The 18,778-nt window shown below is 46.1% G+C and overlaps 1 protein-coding gene and 1 non-coding gene across 6 annotated transcripts in view; one reads left to right on the forward strand and one right to left on the reverse strand.

The window, feature by feature from the left end:
* LOC138428927 (small ribosomal subunit protein uS17m) overlaps positions 1–15,291 on the forward strand; it is a 37,648-nt gene extending 22,357 nt beyond the window's left edge. For 2 of the 5 annotated variants that reach the window (XM_070289483.1, XM_070289485.1), the window contains 2 exons: positions 11,705–11,844; positions 14,865–15,291. In XM_070289483.1, the coding sequence (XP_070145584.1) occupies positions 11,705–11,844; positions 14,865–15,134 (410 nt within the window). In that variant the 3' untranslated portion in view covers positions 15,135–15,291. Of the gene's footprint in view, positions 1–11,052; positions 11,494–11,704; positions 11,845–14,864 lie in introns of those variants that run through there. The other 3 variants (XM_070289486.1, XM_070289487.1, XM_069569874.1) reach the window with 3 other exon arrangements.
* Positions 15,292–17,455: 2,164 nt separating this feature from the next.
* On the reverse strand, positions 17,456–17,528 carry TRNAA-AGC (transfer RNA alanine (anticodon AGC)). Its single transcript has one exon. It is a non-coding gene; the product is annotated as a tRNA-Ala (tRNA).
* Between the last annotated feature and the right edge of the window lie 1,250 nt (positions 17,529–18,778).

Raw genomic sequence — 18,778 nt, forward strand, 5'->3', positions numbered from 1 at the left:
GTTATTAAGTGCCTTAAACACATTAAGAAACAGGTAAGAGGTACCCAGAATATAAAAAATAATTATACCAAAACTAGTTATAAAAATGTGAGACTTTCCTGACAGTTCAGTGGTTAAGACTCTGAACTCCCAATGCAGGGGACCCGGGTTCCATCCCTGGTCAGGGAACTAGATCCCATATGCCACAACTAAAGAGTTCACATGCCACAGCTAAGACCCAGCAATGCTAAATAATATTTCTTTAAATCATAAAAAATTTTTAAAAGGGAAACAACCTTAGTAGTGTCTGATGAATGGAAAAAGAAATGTCATATATATATACACAAAATACTATATATATATATACATTTACATTATAGATGTATGTGTATGTATATGTAAATACAAATTCCATCACTTTCTATATACAAAATGAGGCTTCCCTGGTGGTTCAGTGGTAAAGAATCTGCCTGCCAACACAGGAGACACGGGTTTGATCCCTGATCTGGGAAGATCCCCTGGAGAAGGAAATGGCAAACCACTACAGTATTCTTGCCTGGGAAATCCCACGGACAGTGGAGCCTGGTAGTGTACAGTCCATGGGGTCGCAAAGAGCTGGACACAACTTAGCAACTAAACAACATCAACAACATATACAAAATACCATAGACTGCTAAGTGTCTGACTCCTTGTGGCCCCATGGACTGTAGCCTACCAGGCTCCTCTGTCCATGGGATTCTTCAGGCAAGACTACTGGAGTGGGTTGCCATGCCCTTCTCCAAGGGATCTTCCTGACCCAGGGATCAAACCGTGTCTACCACTGAGCGACTTCACTTTCACTTTTCACTTTCATGCATTGGAGAAGGAAATGGCAACCCACTCCAGTGTTCTTGCCTGGAGAATCCCAGGGACCGGGGAGCCTGCTGGGCTGCCGTCTATGGGGTCGCACAGAGTCGGACACGACTGAAGCGACTTAGCAGCAGCAGCAGCAGTGCCACCTGGGACCATAGACTGAGTGATTTACAAAAGCAGGAATTAATAGCATACAGTTCTGGAAGCTGGGAAATCCAAGATCAAGGTGCCAAAAGATCTGTGTTAGTAGGGACCCATTCCCTGGTGCCCTCACAGTAGAAGGAAGTTTTCTTGGAGTCCTTTTATAAAAGAGATTGAATCCCATTAATGAGAGCAAAACCTAATCCCTTCCTCAAAGCCCCTCTCCTAATATCTTCACCATGGGGGTCGGGATCCAAAATAAGAATCCTGGAAGGATACAAACATAACAGTGACCATGAAGAGAAATAGACGAGAAAAATGGTTTGGGAGAGAGCAGAGGGAAGAGAGAGGAAGATTGAATATGAGAATGAATGCTGGGTTGGGGGCTGATGGCTGAGAAGTTTATCAAATATGGGTACATTTTAGTCTTCGAAAAAGCATTTAATTTGTGTCTTACCCCATGAATGATTGCATGTTGCTTTCCGAGTGCCAACTTCTTTATAGGTTAATTTTCTGTTGGTGCAAGCAGCAGAATTGACTGTTCAGAACACCTCCACCAGGATCCATTATCCCCAGTCACCTCCCATTCTCCCATCAGAGCACTCAAGATTCATATTCCTGGAAGGTAATCTGATTGGTCCAGCTTGGGCCTTGTGCTAAATGAAGACAGAGCATATTGATTGGCAGACCCACTGAGGGTGCTGTAAGGCAAGCAGAGAAAAAGAGTGAGCCGGGCATTCAGGCAGAGAAAGACCTATTATAGGAAGAAAGAAAGAAAGTGACTGGCTTTAGAGAGAAACCAGTGCCCTCCCTTTACAGCCAACCCTTCTTATACCCTATCAATGGGAAATTGTGCCTCGCAGGGAGGGGGCCTCAGTTTATATTTAGCACACAGCTGGGGTCTTGTGGTCGATCGGATGGTCATGTAGTCAAAGGGGTCTCATGGTCAGGTTGTCACGTAATCTTGAGAAACTGGCACCAGCAGGGAAAAACAGGGTATCACCTTAAGGGAAAAACAGGATGCCCACCAGGGCAATGTGGCCACTGTGACTTCATCCCTTGTTTGTCAGGTCACCACGATGGGCCATAATTTAACTATACCCTATGAGCCCCTTGTGAACCCTAACATTCCAGCCTTTTTGATATAGGATATGGGCCAAAGTCCCTTCAAGAAAATTAGAGATACCAAGGGAACATTTCATGCAAAGATGGGCTCGATAAAGGACAGAAATGGTATGGACCTAACAGAAGCAGAAGATATTAAGAAGAGGTGGCAAGAATACACAGAAGAACTGTACAAAAAAGATCTTCACGACCCAGATAATCACGGTGTGATCACTCACCTAGAGCCAGACATCCTGGAATGTGAAGTCAAGTGGGCCTTAGAAAGCATCACTACGAAAAAAGCTAGTGGAGGTGATGGAATTCCAGTTGAGCTATTTCAAATCCTGAAAGATGATGCTGTGAAAGTGCTGCACTCAATATGCCAGGAAATTTGGAAACTCAGCAGTGGCCACAGGACTGGAAAAGGTCAGTTTTCATTCCAATCCCAAAGAAAGGCAATGCCAGAGAATGCTCAAACTACCGCACAATTGCACTCATCTCACACGCTAGCAAAGTAATGCTCAAAATTCTCCAAGCCAGGCCTCAGCAATACGTGAACCGTGAACTTCCAGATGTTCAAGCTGGATTTAGAAAAGGCAGAGGAACCAGAGATCAAATTGCCAACATCTGCTGGATCGTGGAAAAAGCAAGAGAGTTCCAGAAAACATCTATTTCTGCTTTATTGACTATGCCAAATCCTTTGACTGTGTGGATCACAAAAAACTGTGGAAAATTCTGAAAGAGATGGGAATACCAGACCACTTGACCTGCCACTTAAGAAACCTATCTGCAGGTCAGGAAGCAACAGTTAGAACTGGACATGGAACAACAGACTGGTTCCAAATAGGAAAAGGAGCATGTCAAGGCTGTATATTGTCACCCTGTTTATTTAACTTATATGCAGAGTACATCATGAGAAACGCTAGGCTGGAAGGAGCACAAGCTGGAATCAAGATTGTTGGGAGAAATATCAATAACCTCAGATATGCAGATGACACCACCCTTATGGCAGAAAGTGAAGAGGAACTAAAAAGCCTTTTGATGAAAGTGAAAGTGGAGAATGAAAAAGTTGGCTTAAAGCCCAACATTCAGAAAACGAAGATCATGGCATCTGGTCCCATCACTTCATGGCAAATAGATGGGGAAACAGTGGCAGACTTTAAATAGCAGGCTTCGTCTAGAAAAAAACAGAGGCCTCCTTTATCTGCTGTGAGAAGGTCTAACCCTCTTCTGTTTTGAAGGACCACAGCTGCCAGGGAATCTAGTTGGCCCTGGAGACTGATAAGGCCAGCGGCTACTTCTTTTAGACTTTCAGTGAGATCCTTAGAGAGACTGATAGTAGTTTAAAGAGGTCATGAGCCCTGCAGTTCCTGTTCCAATCCCTGCTGCTATTCCTATGCTTATCAATAAGGGAATGAATTGAATTGCTTCTTTGGGTCTGTTGTGGATTAGTGGGATAGGAGGGTTTGATTGTTAGGAGCAACAGAGATATACCAAGTAAGATCAGGGTTATTTAAAGGAGATATGGGAGAAGTGAGGTATCAAGTCTTCTAATGTCTCATTGCAAGTGTGAATTGGAGGCTCAGAAGAATTCGGGATGAGGGTGGCGGGGTTAACAGTAGGGCAGTGTTCAAAAGAGAACTCGGGAGATTCTAGGAGGGTGATATGAATTAGTTGGATACGAGAAGGTGATAGAAGAGCCATGGCCTTGTGTGAGAGTAAGTCCTTAAGGTCATGTGGTGAGCGAATGACCGTGGGTGTCCCAAAAGTAAGTTTTTTGCTTCTTGAGTGAGAAGTGTAGCTGCAGCCAGAACACGCAGGCAGGCTGGCCATCCCTGTATGGTGGTATCCAGTTGTTTTGACAGAGAAGCAATGGGGACAAAGGAAGGGCCCTGCATCTGTCCTAAGACTCCTAGGACAATTTTATGTCTCTCAGTGTGTAGAGTATAAAAGGGCGAGAAAGATCAGGCAGTGTTAAAGCTGGGGCCAAGAGAATAGCTTGTTTTAGAGCATTAAGGCCCGAACAGACATTTGACTTAAAAGTATTTGGCTCAAGAGGCTCCGAAAGATTGCGCCACCCCTCCCCACCCCCACCTTCCCCAGTAGCTGGGTATAGAGGTTGTGCTAGGAGGGCAAAATTGGGGATCCAGAGGCGTAGATACCCAGCCAAGCCCAAAAAGGACAGAATTTTTGTTTTTGATGTAGGAAGTGGTAGGGCAGATATAAGGGACTTTCTATCAGTAGTTATATGTCTGTTGATGTCAGGAGAACTCTAAGATAGGTGACCTCAGGAAGGGAAAGTTGAGCCTTAATAGGAGACACTCCTATAGCCCCTAATCGGCTAGGAAGTTGAGGCGTTGTATTGTATGTCGTTGAGAGTGTATGAGTGAGGGGCTACAAAGGAGAAGAAGATCATCTACATATTGGAGGATAGGGCTTGGGGTCTGGGGCCCTGGGCACCTTCAGTCTTCAGTGGCGAGTCCAAGGAGTCTGGGCAGAGATGGGTCCGAGGGCTCCTGCTCAGGACTGCGAGGAAATGTCCAGATCCCTAGAGGGAGGTTAGGGCAGTCTACCTTCCAATGTCCCTTTATACCACAATTACTACATGGACCCGGAGGGGGCTTGGGCTTTAGGCATGAGCCAGCCCAGTGCCCTTCTTTACCGCACTTGTAACAGGGCCTAGATGATTTATTGTCTCTGTCAGAGGATTGAGGTTTGGAGCCATGTAAGGCAGTGGCTAAGAAATGATATTTAGCCTGATCTCTCTGGGCCTTTTCTGGTTTTGCCTGTTCTTCCTGGTTATTGAAAATTTTAAAAGCCAAATTTAAAAGATCTTGTTGAGAGGTTTGAGGGCCTTCCTCTGCCTTTTTTAGCTTCTTTGGAATGTCTGAGGACTATTGGGAAATAAAATGGGTAGTAAGGACAATGGTACCTTCTATTGAAGTTGGATCTAATTTTGCATATTTTTGTAGGGCTTCTGTTAATCTAGCTAGAAATTGTGCTGGATTTTCATCTGGCCTTTGAGTTATTTCTCTGAGTTTATCAAAGTTAACAGCTTTATGTCCTGTTTCTTGGAGGCCTGCAATAAGGCAAGTCACCATGTGATTACAAGCTGTTCGCTCAGGACACCCTGCCTGGTAGTCACAGTTAGGGTCGTCCCTGGAATTGGCAGCTGAGCCTATAAGCTTAGTATCATCAGTTTGATGTATTTCATTGGCATGAGCCTCAGTGGCTTGACAGACTTGTTCTTTTTCTTCTGGGAGGAGGGTTCAGTTCAGTTCAGTCGCTCAGTCGTGTCAGACTCTTTTCAACCCCATGAATTGCAGCACGCCAGTCCTCCTTGTCCATCACCAACTTCCGGAGTTCACTCAAACTCATGTCCATCGAGTCAGTGATGCCATCCAGCCATCTCATCCTCTGTCATCCCCTTATCCTCCTGCCCCCAATCCCTCCTAGCATCAGAGTCTTTTCCAATGAGTCAACTCTTTGCATCAGGTGGCCAAAGTATTGGAGTTTCAGCTTTAGCATCAGTCCTTCCAAAGAACACCCAGGACTGATCTCCTTTAGAATGGACTAGTTGGATCTCCTTGCAGTCCAAGGGAGGAGGGTAGAGGAGAGTATAATGTAAATATCATGCCAGGTCAAGTCATAAGACTGGGTGAAGTAGATGGACATGAGTTTGGGTCAACTCCGGGATTTGGTGATGGACAGGGAGGCCTGGCATGCTGCAATTTATGGGGTCGAAAAGAGTCAGATACAACTGAGCGACTGAACTGAAATAAGTGTCAGGGTCAGAGGAAAAAGAGCCAAGACGTTTTTCGATTTGAGATAAATCGGAAAGGAAGAATGGGATGTGCACCCAAACAATGCCTTCTGTGCCACCCAGCTCTCATAAGGGAAGGAAGGGAGCGGGAAGGGATTCAGGGTGCTGTCTCTTTAAGGCCGTTCACGGCTTGGTAAAAGGAGGGGATTTGGGGAGGTCGGGATAGGGACTTGAGACCCCGGTAGTAGGGGGTGGAGCCAAAGCCGGAAACAGGCCTTGAGGGAGGGTCGGAAGCAGCGGTGGCCTGCACCTAAGAGGAGAGAGGAGCCAGGGGGATGTAAGGTGGAGGTTGTGGGACCAGGTCTGCTACGACAGGATTAGAGGCGATTGGAGGTGCACTGTGGTCAGAGCGGTCAAAAAAGAGGAAAAATCCAAACAGGGATCAGGGGATATAGTATTGGGGGGATGTGGCCCAGAATGGGCTAAAAGTATTTGAGAAGTAGAAGAGGAAGTACAGAGAGAGGGCCAAGAGCGGAGAACAAAGAAAGCCTGAACAGAAGGGATCTCTGACCACTTGCCATTGCCGCCGCAGAAGTTATCGAGGTCCGTTAAAGTAGTGTAATCGAGAGTTCTGTTTTCTGGCCACTGGGCCCTATTATCCAGTCGCCATACAGTGTGACAGTAATAAGTGAGTCGCTTTGGCCCTCTTTCTCCTTGAAAACCCTAAGTTTTTTAGGTTTTGGAGAAGGCAGGCTAATGGCTCAGAGGGTAAAGTGTCTGCCTGCAATGCAGGAGACCTGGGTTCGATCCCTGAGTCAGGAAGATCCTCTGGAGAAGGAAATGGCAACCCACTCCAGTACTCTTTCCTGGAAAATCCCATGGACAGAGAAGCCTGGTAGACTACAGTCCATGGGGTCACAACGAGTCAGACACGACTGAGCGACTTCACTTTCACTTTTTTGGGACTGAGAATTTCCCATTGTAGCCGATTAGGGGAGGTAGGGCAAACAAGGGCGAGTGAAAAAAGGGAGGAGAAAGGTCCAAAAGAAAAGGTGTCCCTGTTCTCACAGCCTTCTCAGCGACAGGGTCTCCCATGAAATGGGCGTCCCTTATTTCAAAGTGAGACCAGGGCCCAAGGGCCGTGGGATCCTCTGCCTAGCACTGCTGCTGCTAAGTCGCTTCAGTCGTGTCCGACTCTGTGTGACCCCATAGATGGCAGCCCACCAGGCTCCTCCATCCATGGGATTTTCCAGGCAAGAATACTGGAATGGGTTGCCATTTCCTTCTCCAATGCATGAAAGTGAAAAGTGAATGTGAAGTCACTCAGTCGTGTCCGACGCTCAGCGAACCCATGGACTGCAGCCTACCAGGCTCCTCCGTCCATGGGGTTTTCCAGGCAAGAGTACTGGAGTGGGTTGCCATTGTCTTCTCTGCTGCCTAGCACTAGGGCTTCAAAAACCAGACAAGAGACAGAGAATCTGAGAGAGCAGGAATTCACTCACCCCTGCAGGCAATGAAATGAGAGCCAGTGTGTGGATGTCAGTCCAGCAAGGTAAGTGGAGAGTCCCATCTTGGGGACTCGTCCCAGTTTCTCTGGGAGGTCCAAGGGAGGGAACCACCGAAGGTGGGCTCAGGAGAGGAGTCAACCTAGCCGTGGTGGGTCTTCCCTCCCAGGTTTTGGCATCAGAAATGTAAGGTGAGCGTGGAGAAAAAGATAGCAAGCTGGGCATTCAGGCAGAGTAAGATTTATTATAGGAAGAAAGAGGCTGGCTTTAGAGAAAAACCAGTGCCCTCCCTTCACAGCCAACCCTTCTTATACCTTATTGATGGGAAATTGTGCCCTGCAGGGAGGGGGCCTCAGTTTATCTTTAGCCCACAGCTGGGATCTTGTGCTCACATAGTGAACGGGGTCTCGTGGTTGGGTGGTTATGTAGTCTTGAGAAACTGGCACCAGCAGGGAAAAACAGGGTATCGCCTTAAGGAAAAAACAAGATGCCCATCAGGACAATGTGGCCACTGTGACTTCATCCCTTGTTTGTCAGGTCACCACGATGGGCCATATTTTAACTATAGGCTATGAGCCCCTTGTGAATCCTAACAGATACAGATAAGGAATTCACAAAGTGCTCTCACCCCAGAAGACAGGACACTAAGGGGTGATGGCACTGTACCAAATCCACCAAAATGGTACAAAGATTCTCTGAAACTGAGGACACTGAAGATACAGCAGATGCAGGGAAATAAAAAACAAAAAACCTTTTCAGAGTGTTCCTTATCTGACTACAGGCAGAGCTTTCTAAGAGTGACAGTGAAAGTGAAGTCGCTCAGTCGTATCTGACTCTTTGGGACCCCATGGACTGTATAATCCACCAGGCTCCTCTGTCCATGGGATTTTCCAGGCAAGAATACTGGAGTGGGTTGCCATTTCCTTCTCCAGGAGATCTTCCCAACCCAGGGATTGAACCTGGGTCTCCCGCATTGTAGGCAGACTCTTTACGGTCTGAGCCACCAGGGAAGATTTCAAGCTGTTGTTAATTCCCTCTCAGGGGAGATTCCAGCTAAGAAGGAGATCAACCAACCACTGACACCAGGATGAGAAATTGCATAAACAAACACTATCACAAAGTGTTGAACTTTCCATGGTTCTCATAAAAGCCCATTTGCCTTGTCTAAAAGTCCATTTGTCTTCCCAGAGGCCCTTTCTCCCTCCTTCCTTTCCCCTGTTAAGTTAGTATATGTTGTTCAGTGGCTAAGTCATGTCCAACTCTTTGAGACCCCATGGACTGCAGCATGCCAAACTTTTTGTGTCTTTCACTGTCTCCTGGAGTTTGCTTGCTCAAACTCATGTCCATTGAGTTAGTGATGCCATCCATCCATCTCTTCCTCTGTCGCCCCCTTCTCCTCCTGATCTCAATCTCCCACTTCTAGTTTTGGTATATATCCCCTACATCTAGTTTTTCAAGAGTCCCTTCATCTGCTCTTGAGTGCATTTGTGAATAAACCTTGTCTTTTTGCCTGGTGAGCTATTATCAGTTCATTCACAGTCCCACCACCAACACAAACTTAAGTTAGTAGAGGGAAAGTTTTCCTCCCAACGAGGGTTGGAAAAAAATCAACATGTTTATTCTACCTTTGATGGTGTGAAATGATTTGATTTGCATTAAAAAAATCACTTTAGGTATGTTACTGGTGTCGTTAGCAAGAGAGGTTTTAAGCTTGCTTGTAAAAGAAAGGGATTTAAGTTCATAGCTAGAGGGAAATATATTATCTTGGGAAAGTTTTTGTTTATATGAAATAATGTAGATAAAGTTATAGGGTTTCCCTGATGGTTCAGTGGGTAAAGAGTCCTCCTGCAACGCTGCATTTAAAATAATTACCACTTCTATAGAAAATCAGCTTCCATTTCTGAAATTTCAAACATCTTACACTATCCCCATCACCATCTCTCCTTTTAAATCTATGTGCTAAGTGTGCCCTTGCCCTTAATTCTTTATCTGAAAACACACTTCAATCTAAGGATAAGATCGCTGTTGTTTTTACATCCATTCAGTTCAGTTCAGTCAGTCAGTCGTGTCCGACGCTTTGCGACCCCATGAATCCCAGCACGTCAGGCCTCCCTGTCCATCACCAACTCCCGGAGTTCACTCAGACTCGCGTCCATTGAGTCGGTGATGTCATCCAGCCATCTCATCCTCTGTCATCCCCTTCTCCTCCTGCCCCCAATCACTCCCAGCATCAGAGTCTTTTCCAGTGAGTCAACTCTTTGCATGAGGCAGCCAAAGTATTGGAGTTTCAGCTTCAGCATCATTCCCTCCAAAGAAATCCCAGGGCTGATCTTCAGAATGGACTGGTTGGATCTCCTTCCAGTCCAAGGGACTCTCAAGAGTCTTCTCCAACACCATAGTTCAAAAGCATCAGTTCTTCGGCGCTCAGCCTTCTTCACAGTCCGACTCAACATCCATACATGACCACAGGAAAAACCATAGCCTTGACTAGACAGACCTTTGTTGGCAAAGTAATGTCTTTGCTTTTGAATATGCTATCTAGGTTGGTCATAACTTTTCTTCCAAGGAGTAAGCATCTTTTAATTTCATGGCTGCAATCACCATCTGCAGTGATTTTGGAGCCCAAAAAGATAAAGTCTGCCACTGTTTCCCCATCTATTTCCCATGAAGTGATGGGACCAGATGCCATGATCTTCGTTTTCTGAATGTTGAGCTTTAAACCAACTTTTTCACTCTCCTCTTTCATTTTCATCAAGGGGCTTTTTAGTTCCTCTTCACTTTCTGCCATAAGGGTGGTGTCATCTGCATATCTGAGGTTATTGATATTTCTCCCAACAATCTTGATTCCAGCTTGTGCTTCTTCCAGCCCAGCGTTTCTCATGATGTACTCTGCATATAAGTTAAATAAGCAGGGTGACAATATACAGCCTTGACGTACTCCTTTTCCTATTTGGAACCAGTCTGTTGTTCCATGTCCAGTTCTAACTGTTGCTTCCTGACCTGCATATAGGTTTCTCAAGAGGCAGGTCAGGTGGTCTGGTATTCCCATATCTTTCAGAATGTTCCACAGTTTATTGTGATCCACACAGTCAAAGGCTTTGGCATAGTCAATAAAGCAGAAATGTTTTTCTGGAACTCTCTTGCTTTTTCCATGATCTAGCCATTAGGTCTCCTCTAGTCTAGCAATTTCCTAACAAAAGCCTCGTATATTCCCAGACTTCCTTCTGTCTGAGAAGGCATCAGCAGCAGCCTGCTCATGGCCCATCTAAGATCTTCCTAACTGGCACATATATATATGTAACCAGACTTCTCTCCATCTCACTATATTGAGAATTAACACCTAAAGTCATACCAGACATAAAGATCTAGAGACGTTTATCTTAAATGCAACTGCTGGGGGGTGGAAATGCTTAAGCATTTCAGTCTCAGCGTTTGGCAGCCTCCAATGTTTCAGTGTTTGATGAATGAAGCTCCTTTTATTTGGAAGGCCTTGTCTAATGTCTGGGAGCTCAACAAAAGCAGAGAGAAACTAAGTGGAATAGGTAAAGGCCAACTTCCCGATGCATCGGACTAGGTACGGGTGCACAAAGAGATCAAAGTCTTCAGCAGAGCCACAGCCCGCGGCTGCAATTAAGGGGGAGTGGGTGGAGCCCTGTCTTTAACCCCGCCCACGACTGAGAGGACTCGGAGCCAATGAGTGGGCGGCCTGGGGCGGAGCGACCTGCGTACGACGTGACGCCATCACGCTCCGGTCGGCCCTCTGCCGGGCGTACGCCGAAACTGTGGAGCTCTAAGGTGGGTTGTTTGCGAGTCCCGAAGCGCCGCAGCGTGGGAGCCCTCAAGGCGAGGCGAGTCGAGTTACATGACCTCGGGTTTCAGGGGCGAAGGGAGCAATCACCCCAAACCTTCCCCAGGCTGGGCGACATGAACTCAGTATTAATTGATCTCGAAAGGAATGCCAAGTCAAGGTCTCCGGTGTGGTGGACTCCCGGGCCGCCTCGCCTCAGCCTCGCACGCCCCAAGTAGCCCGGCTCTGAGCCTTTAGGGAGAGGCAGCCCAGGAGGATGGAAAGGAATAGGGACGCAAGGGAAGGTCAGCGTTTATTCGCCCTGTTGAGCGCCTTACGGGTTAAGTCGTCGAAGCACTTCTGTGAGTAAGCCCAGTTGTTTATTCCCATTTGGTAGAGGGGAAAACTGAGGCTTGAGGTTAAAATTACAATAGTGAAACGTGTATAAAACACCTCTGTAAAGTGGTGATTCCAGAAGGCCAACAAAGCTGTTTCTGCATTTGGGCGGTTCTAGTGACAAAATTCTTTTGGTGAGTCACAATCGTCAGGCTAAACTTTGAAATTTATTTTCAGGTGACCAAAGCCACATCATGTCCGTGGTTCGTTCATCCGTCCATGCCAAATGGATCGTGGGTAAGGTAATTGGGACAGCAATGCAAAAAACTGCTAAAGTGAGAGTGACCAGACTTGTTCTGGATCCCTATTTATTAAAGGTAAGGAACATCGTTGTTTGTAGATGGCATTGATGAATCACCAACATGTTCAGGGTTCTGAGCAGAAACACACTGTCAGGGAAGATGGGCTGAGCCAGTGCTGCCCATCAGGCATTGGGCTGGTCGGTGGGTGTAACACAATGCATGATTCCTGGTTCACCTCACATTTTAGAGACAGCACAGAGTTCATTTCAATTCAATCTGATGACACTGCTATAGACATTCTATGTGTAAAGTACTGCAGAAGGTAAGACTCATTCTTCCTTCCCCGGTTGTTAAAGGAGAGCATTTTTTTTTTTTTCCGGCCATTCCAGGCCACATGTGGGGTCTTCATTCCCCAACTAGGGACTGAACACATGCCCCCTGCATTGGAAGCACAAAGTCCTCACCACTAGACCACCAGGGAAGTCCCAAGAGCATTCTTGATTATATAAGATCAAGCTGAATCTCCAAAAGGACTTTATCCAGGAACTTCTTTGGAGGTCCAGTGTCAAGACTCTGCCTTCCAATAGGGGTTCCATCAGGAATTAAGACCCTACATGCCATGCAGTGCAGCCAAAAAAGAGATTTTATCCAGAAGACCAGATTGGGGGCAGGAGTGAGGGAAGTCATTCCAGCCATGGTGAATAGTTTGTGAAAGTTCTTTAGCCATGTGTTCACCTAAAACAAATACACTGCCAGTTATTTATACAGCAGAAACAGGTATACTTGGGATCACAGATTGGGGTCTGCAACCATGATGGGCCATGTGCCGGTCTCCCACAAAAGCGGAGGTGACCAGAGAGGAGCGTGCTTTTACAGAGGGAACAGAAAGTTGGGAGGGGATGGTAAACAAAGAGTCTGTGGCATTTTGTTGGCTGAATTGTTGCTGGGAAAGAAGAGAAGGAGATCTTTCTTCCTGTTGAGCTCTGCTGTCATGACGGTATGAGAGCTTCCCCTTCTGGTCTCCCAATTCTGAGTTTTTTGTTTTTGTGTTTTAGTAACTTATTTATTTTTGACCGTGCTGGGTCTTCATTGCTGTCCGTGGGCTCATTAGTTGTGATGCACCAGCTTAGTTGCCCTGAGGCATGTGAAATCTTAGTTCCCCAACCAGGGATTGAGCCCGTCTCCCCTGCCCTGGCAGGTGGATTCTTAACTTCAAGATCACCAGGGAAGTCCCTTAACTCTGTGTAATTGAAGTTTCTGTTTATTAATTTCTTACACATGAAAAGGCATGACACTGTACTGGAGCAGCAAGTGCTTTGGCGGGGTTGAGCTCAGAGCTTGGCACTAAGTAGGCCTTGTCTTTGAATGAACGTGAGAATGATTGGAATCGGAGTGGGAAGAGTCTCCTGTGTCGTAGTTTTGATTTCAGCCTATGAGAAAAGGAGATGGGAGGTAAGGAAATAGGTGAGGAGGCTATTGCAAATGTGTAGGCTGGAAATGGTAGAGACCAAACAGTCCTTGGAGCAGAGGATGGAGTGGAAAAGGTAGGTTTCTGGGCAGGAAGGTACAGAGTCCTTAATTACGTAGATGTGTTAGGGAGGGAGGGGCAAGTGCCGGGGATGCTTCTGCATGCAAGGTTAGGCACCCTGGTAGGCACAAGTGCTGTTTGTTATCTAGGATTGAAAATACAGGGGCCCTTTCAGGGTCTTGTGAAGCTGGATAGATCCCAGCCAGGAGAAGAACAGCCAATCTCATCATCCTCCCAGCCCTTTGACTGCCTCGAAGCTGCTCCATAAAATGGCTTGATCCCAAAGCAAAAACAAAAATAAAGCCACAGAAGCAAGCTGAAGAGTGATAGCATGGTCATTGGTCTTAGAAGACCTTAGTTTGTGTACTGGCTGGTTTTTGTTATTTTTAATGTCTATTTATTTATTTTTGGCTACCTCGAGTCTTACTAATAGTTGCATTACGTGGGCTTCTCTCTAGTTGCAGCACTCGGGCTCCAGACCAGGTTGGCTCTGGAGTTGGGCATGCGGGCTTCGTTGCCCTGTGGAATATGGGATCTTAGTTTCCCCAACCAGGAATCAAACCCATGCCCTCTGCGTTGGAAGGCGTATTCTTAACCACCAGACCACCAGGGAAGTCCCCTGGCTATTGTTTGCTAGCTGTGCACCTTACTTAACTTCCCTGAGCTTGTTTTTCTTATCTGTTAAATGGAACAACCTGCTGTGGCGGGGTTGTCTAGAGGAAGAGATGATTCTGGTTCTCATCTGTGGCTTGTTTGCAATACTTTGAGCGAGGCATGTGCTTTACATACATTATAATGCTTTGTTCTCTTGATAACTTCGGGTGTGTTTTGGCTGGAGAGAAGACTCTACCTGGAAGGGTTTGTTTATTTATTTTTATTTTGGGTCTTTGTTGAGGCCCTCCAGCCTCTTGTTTGCAGCACTGGAACTCAGTAGTTGTGGTGCTCAGGCATATTGCCCTGAGGCAACTATGTGGAATCCTAGTTCCCTGACCAGGGAATGAACCCCCATCCCCTCCATTGGAAGGTGGATTCTTAATCACTGGATTACCAGGGAAGTCCCAGGAAGTTTAAATAGTGTAGAAAAGGATGATAATTTAGAGCAAGGATACCGCAGGCAGTGGACTGGAGAACTCTGGGACAAGATCAGCTCTGGAAAAGTCATTGTTGTTTGCCAGAAACTAAGCAGCCAATTTTTGCTTTGGAAGCCTCCATAAATATATTGTTGCTCATTCGCTAAGTCATGTCCGACTCTTGGTGATCCCATGGACTGCAGCCCACCAGTCTTCCCTGTCCTCCACTATCTCTTGGAATTTGCTCAAATTCATGTCCATTGAGTTGGTGATGCCGTTTCAATCTAACCGTCTCTTCATCTGCCACCCTCTTCTCCTTTTGCCTTCAGTCTTTCCCAGCATCAGGGTGGATTTGGAAGGTGGATTCCATAAGTATATTACCTGTTTCTTTCCCCCAAGTCCCAGCTTGTTTTCTGGACATTCCTTTTTCAGACTGTTTACTACCTTGCCAGGTCATGAGTGGGAACTACTGATGTGTTTCCTCCTTCTCTCAACAGTATTTTAATAAGCGAAAAACCTACTTTGCCCACGATGCTCTCCAGCAGTGCACCATTGGGGATATTGTGCTTCTCAAAGCGTTCCCTGTCCCAAGAACAAAGCATGTGAAGCACGAACTGGCTGAGATTGTTTTCAAAGTTGGACAGGTCGTAGATCCAGTGACCGGAAAGCGCTGTGCAGGAACCACCTACCTGGAGAGCCCAGTTGATCTGGAGACCACCCCGATAGCCAAAAACCTGGAAGAACTCAGTCTCTCCACAACACAGTGAAGGAGGATTGGAAAACAGAGCCAAAAGGGAATTTCTGAGTTTACTCTATGGAAAAATTTTTCTCAGTTTCCTCACAAACCGTCCGGTTTCTCGTCTGGTATTTATGAAATCACTAAAAGTAAATGAAGTAAAGTCTTTGTTATAATTTTTCATAAAAGTTTATGGTCATGTTTCAGATTTCCTTCTTGGTGGGACGTACTTGTCTGCTACACAGAGTATGCCTAGCAATCCACTACATTGTTCTGTAAGCTCACTGTTTTAGAAGGTATATATATTTTTTTCATTCAAAGGAATCTTGAATTTATCTTAAAACTTTTATTTTGGGAGGAAAAAACCTTTTGAGATCATAAACACATAAGACCACATTAAGTGAATATTTCAGTTCAGTTGCTCAGTCGTTTCCTACTCTTTGCAACCCCATGAACTGCAGCACGCCAGGCTTCCCTGTCCATCACCAACTCCCAAAGCCTACTCAACTCATGTCCATAGAGTCAGTGATGCCATCCAACCATCTCATCCTCTGTCATCCCCTTCTCCCACCTTCAATCTTTCCCAGCATCAGGGTCTTTTCCAGTGAGTCAGTTCTTTGCATCAGGTGGCCAAAGTATTGGAGTTTCAGCTTCAGCATCAGTCCTTCCAATGAACATTCAGGACTGATTTCCTGAATATTTAGTTTTGATCATATATATTCAAAATTCAAGTTTTTCTCTGATTTAACCACAGACAGAAACAATATGCCAATTAGAATGTTGGCACGTAGAAAGTAAAACTAAAATTCTGTCATTTTTCTTTTATCCTGTATCCTAGGCTGGATTAAATAGGACTGAGTTCTTAAAATCCAATACATTGATGAAGTAGTGGAATTTCTCATCCGTGCATCTTTTTTTTTCCCCTCAGCTGCATCTTTCAGCACTGGGATCTTATTTCCCCGACCAGTGATTGAACCCCTGCCTACTGCACTGGGAGCTCAGAGTCTGTTTTTTTAAAACCTTTCCTTTTGTATTGGTGTATACAGCTATAGAAATTAACAATTAACAATGTTGTGACAGTTTCAGGTGAACAGCGAAAAGACTCAGCCATACATATACACATATCCATTCTCCCCCCTAATTCCTGAGAGCCTGGAGTCTTTTTTTTTTTTATTTTCCTTTTGTATTGATGTATAGCTGATTAACCATGTTGTGACAGTTTCAGGTGAACAGTGAAGGAACTCAGCCATACATATGCACATATCCATTCTCCCCCAAATTCCCGGGAGCATGGAGTCTTAACCACTGGACTTCCAGAGAAGTCCTTTACACATGCATTGAAGTTGGAGAGTTTCAGAGTTTTACTGCTGTTCATTGATGAACCATGATAACTTAGATTTTGACCTGATGAAACACTGAGCTATACATTTCACTATTCTAGGTCCCAGAAGGGACTTGGAGCATATTTCAACCTCAGCTAATAAGTGTGTTGTGCAAGCACTGGCTTCCAGTAATAACCGCAGGCCCTGCCCTCCCCCCACCCCCTCCCTCTCCCACCCTGCCCCAGGCTTATAATCTCCGGACAGGTATGCACAGGTGCCTTCATGGCAAACACAGAAGCACATGAATGTGGGAGAAGTTAGGTGACTTTCCAGAAAAAGTGAGAGAATGCTAGAATTGAGTCTTAAAGGAAGAGTCTCCAGGTTAGTGTGTGAGGCATGCGGAAAGAACATTCCAGGCAGAGGGAAGGGAGTATAAAGTCCTCAAAGGATAAGAGACGAGTGTAACTATGGGGTTCTGGAAGTGGTGAGCACTTCAGGTAGAGAAGTAGGCAGGAGTTAGACGTGGCTCAGACAGTAAAGAAACTGCGCGGAATACAGGCTACCCGAGTTCAATCCCTAAGTTTGGAAGATCCCCTGAAGAAGGGAATAGCAACCCAGTCTAGTATTTTTGCCTGAAGAAATCCATGGACAGAGGCGCCTGTTGGGCTTAAGTCCATGGGGTCACGAAGAGTCAGACATGACTGAGCACCTCATATTTTCACTTTCATACTCTAAGTGGTAGTGGGTTATTCAGCATTTGGGGGGGTGGGGTGGGGTGCATACTGCACAGCATCCAGGCATGTGGGGTCTTGGTTCGTTGACCAGGAATCAAACCCACACCCCCTGAAATGGAAGTGGAAAGTCAACTACTGGACTACCAGGGAAGTCTGGGTTATATAACTTTAAAAAAATATTTATTTGACTGTGCCAGGTCTTAGTTGCAGCTTTCGGGATCTTTTACCTTCATTGTAGCATGAGGGATCCTTATTTGGATCTTGTGAACTCTTAGTTGGGGCATGTGGGTATCTAGTTCCCTGACCAGGGATCGAACCCGGGCCCCCTGCATTGCTAGTGCAGAGTCCTAGCTACTGGACCACCAGGGAAGTCCCATGAAACATTTTTAAAGAGTAAATAAGAGTCAGTAAGAATAACAGCATCAGTGTCAGGAATGAGAAAGATGAGAGGGAGGCAGTGACCTGGTCCTAAGACCTGAACTAAGTTGGGCAGGGAAGTGAATAGAGATTGGGTAGATGATGTGCCAGGCTCCCAGGACTTGGCACCAGGGAGGGTGAGCCGAAGGGAGGCACCTCAATGTTTTATCTAAGTGGGGCTCTGTGGTACCAGTTACCGTGGAGGGAACCGGACACCTGTCCAAGTTATCTCGAAAAGCTCAAATATTTTAAATGTTTACATGTACACACATGTCATTTTTATCTTAACATAGATATTTTTCCTGACAATCGCATAAAATTCTGCTCCAGGAACATGACCTATGTTGATCCCATGATATTTTAACCTAAGCCACACACCTGTGAAATAAGAGTACCTCCCTCCCCTCAGGAGAAAGCATTGGGTTAATGCAACTTCAGAGCAAAATGATGGTGGGGAAAAAAGTGCAGAACGAGGGACCTAACACTAAACACAAAAGCCAGGTCAGTAAAGACATGCCTACCAAGTTTACATGTCAGGAAAATAGATCTGAAAGATGTTGTCTCCAGAAATAGCACTGAGAAATCAGGGGAAGGTGTGAGAAAGTCACATGGACACCACTGGCTTGAAGAGGCCCTGCCTCCCACAGTGCTGATGGGACGTGTTCTTTCCACCCTGGGGAGAGCTCACCCCAGCCTCCCTGTTGGGTCTCTGCATCCTCTACAGTCTCATGAAGTGTCAGCCAAATGAGGAACTCAGCCTTCAGCCTCCTGTCCCTGAGTACCTGGGCCTCCTTCCCACCTTTGCCTTTCCCTGGTGTGGTCACTTCTCTGTCCACAGGACCCATTTCTGTCCCTGGCGGCTCCTTGCCTTAACATAGTAGAACATTGCCCCAGTCAGAGCCTCTTCCTCCTGCCTTCACCTCCCAACCCCAGTCCCACAAGCCCAGTTATTGACCCCATCACTGCTATGCAGAGACCAGAAGGTAGCAGAGACCTCCCAGCCCCACCCAATCCTGAGGGCACTTGCCTCCTTCGGGACTCCAGCTGGCCTCCAAATGCTCCCCTTGGCAGCTGGGGAGCTCCTCCCTGTTTCTCCCCCTTTCTAACTGTCTGGCTCCCCTCCTTTACATATTTACATATTTATTTGGCTTCATGCATCTTCAGTGCTGCAGGTGGGAATCTAGTCCCCTGACCAGGGATGG

This window comes from Ovis canadensis, chromosome 24 (assembly GCF_042477335.2).
Source record: "Ovis canadensis isolate MfBH-ARS-UI-01 breed Bighorn chromosome 24, ARS-UI_OviCan_v2, whole genome shotgun sequence".
NCBI classification, from domain to species: Eukaryota; Metazoa; Chordata; class Mammalia; order Artiodactyla; family Bovidae; genus Ovis; species Ovis canadensis.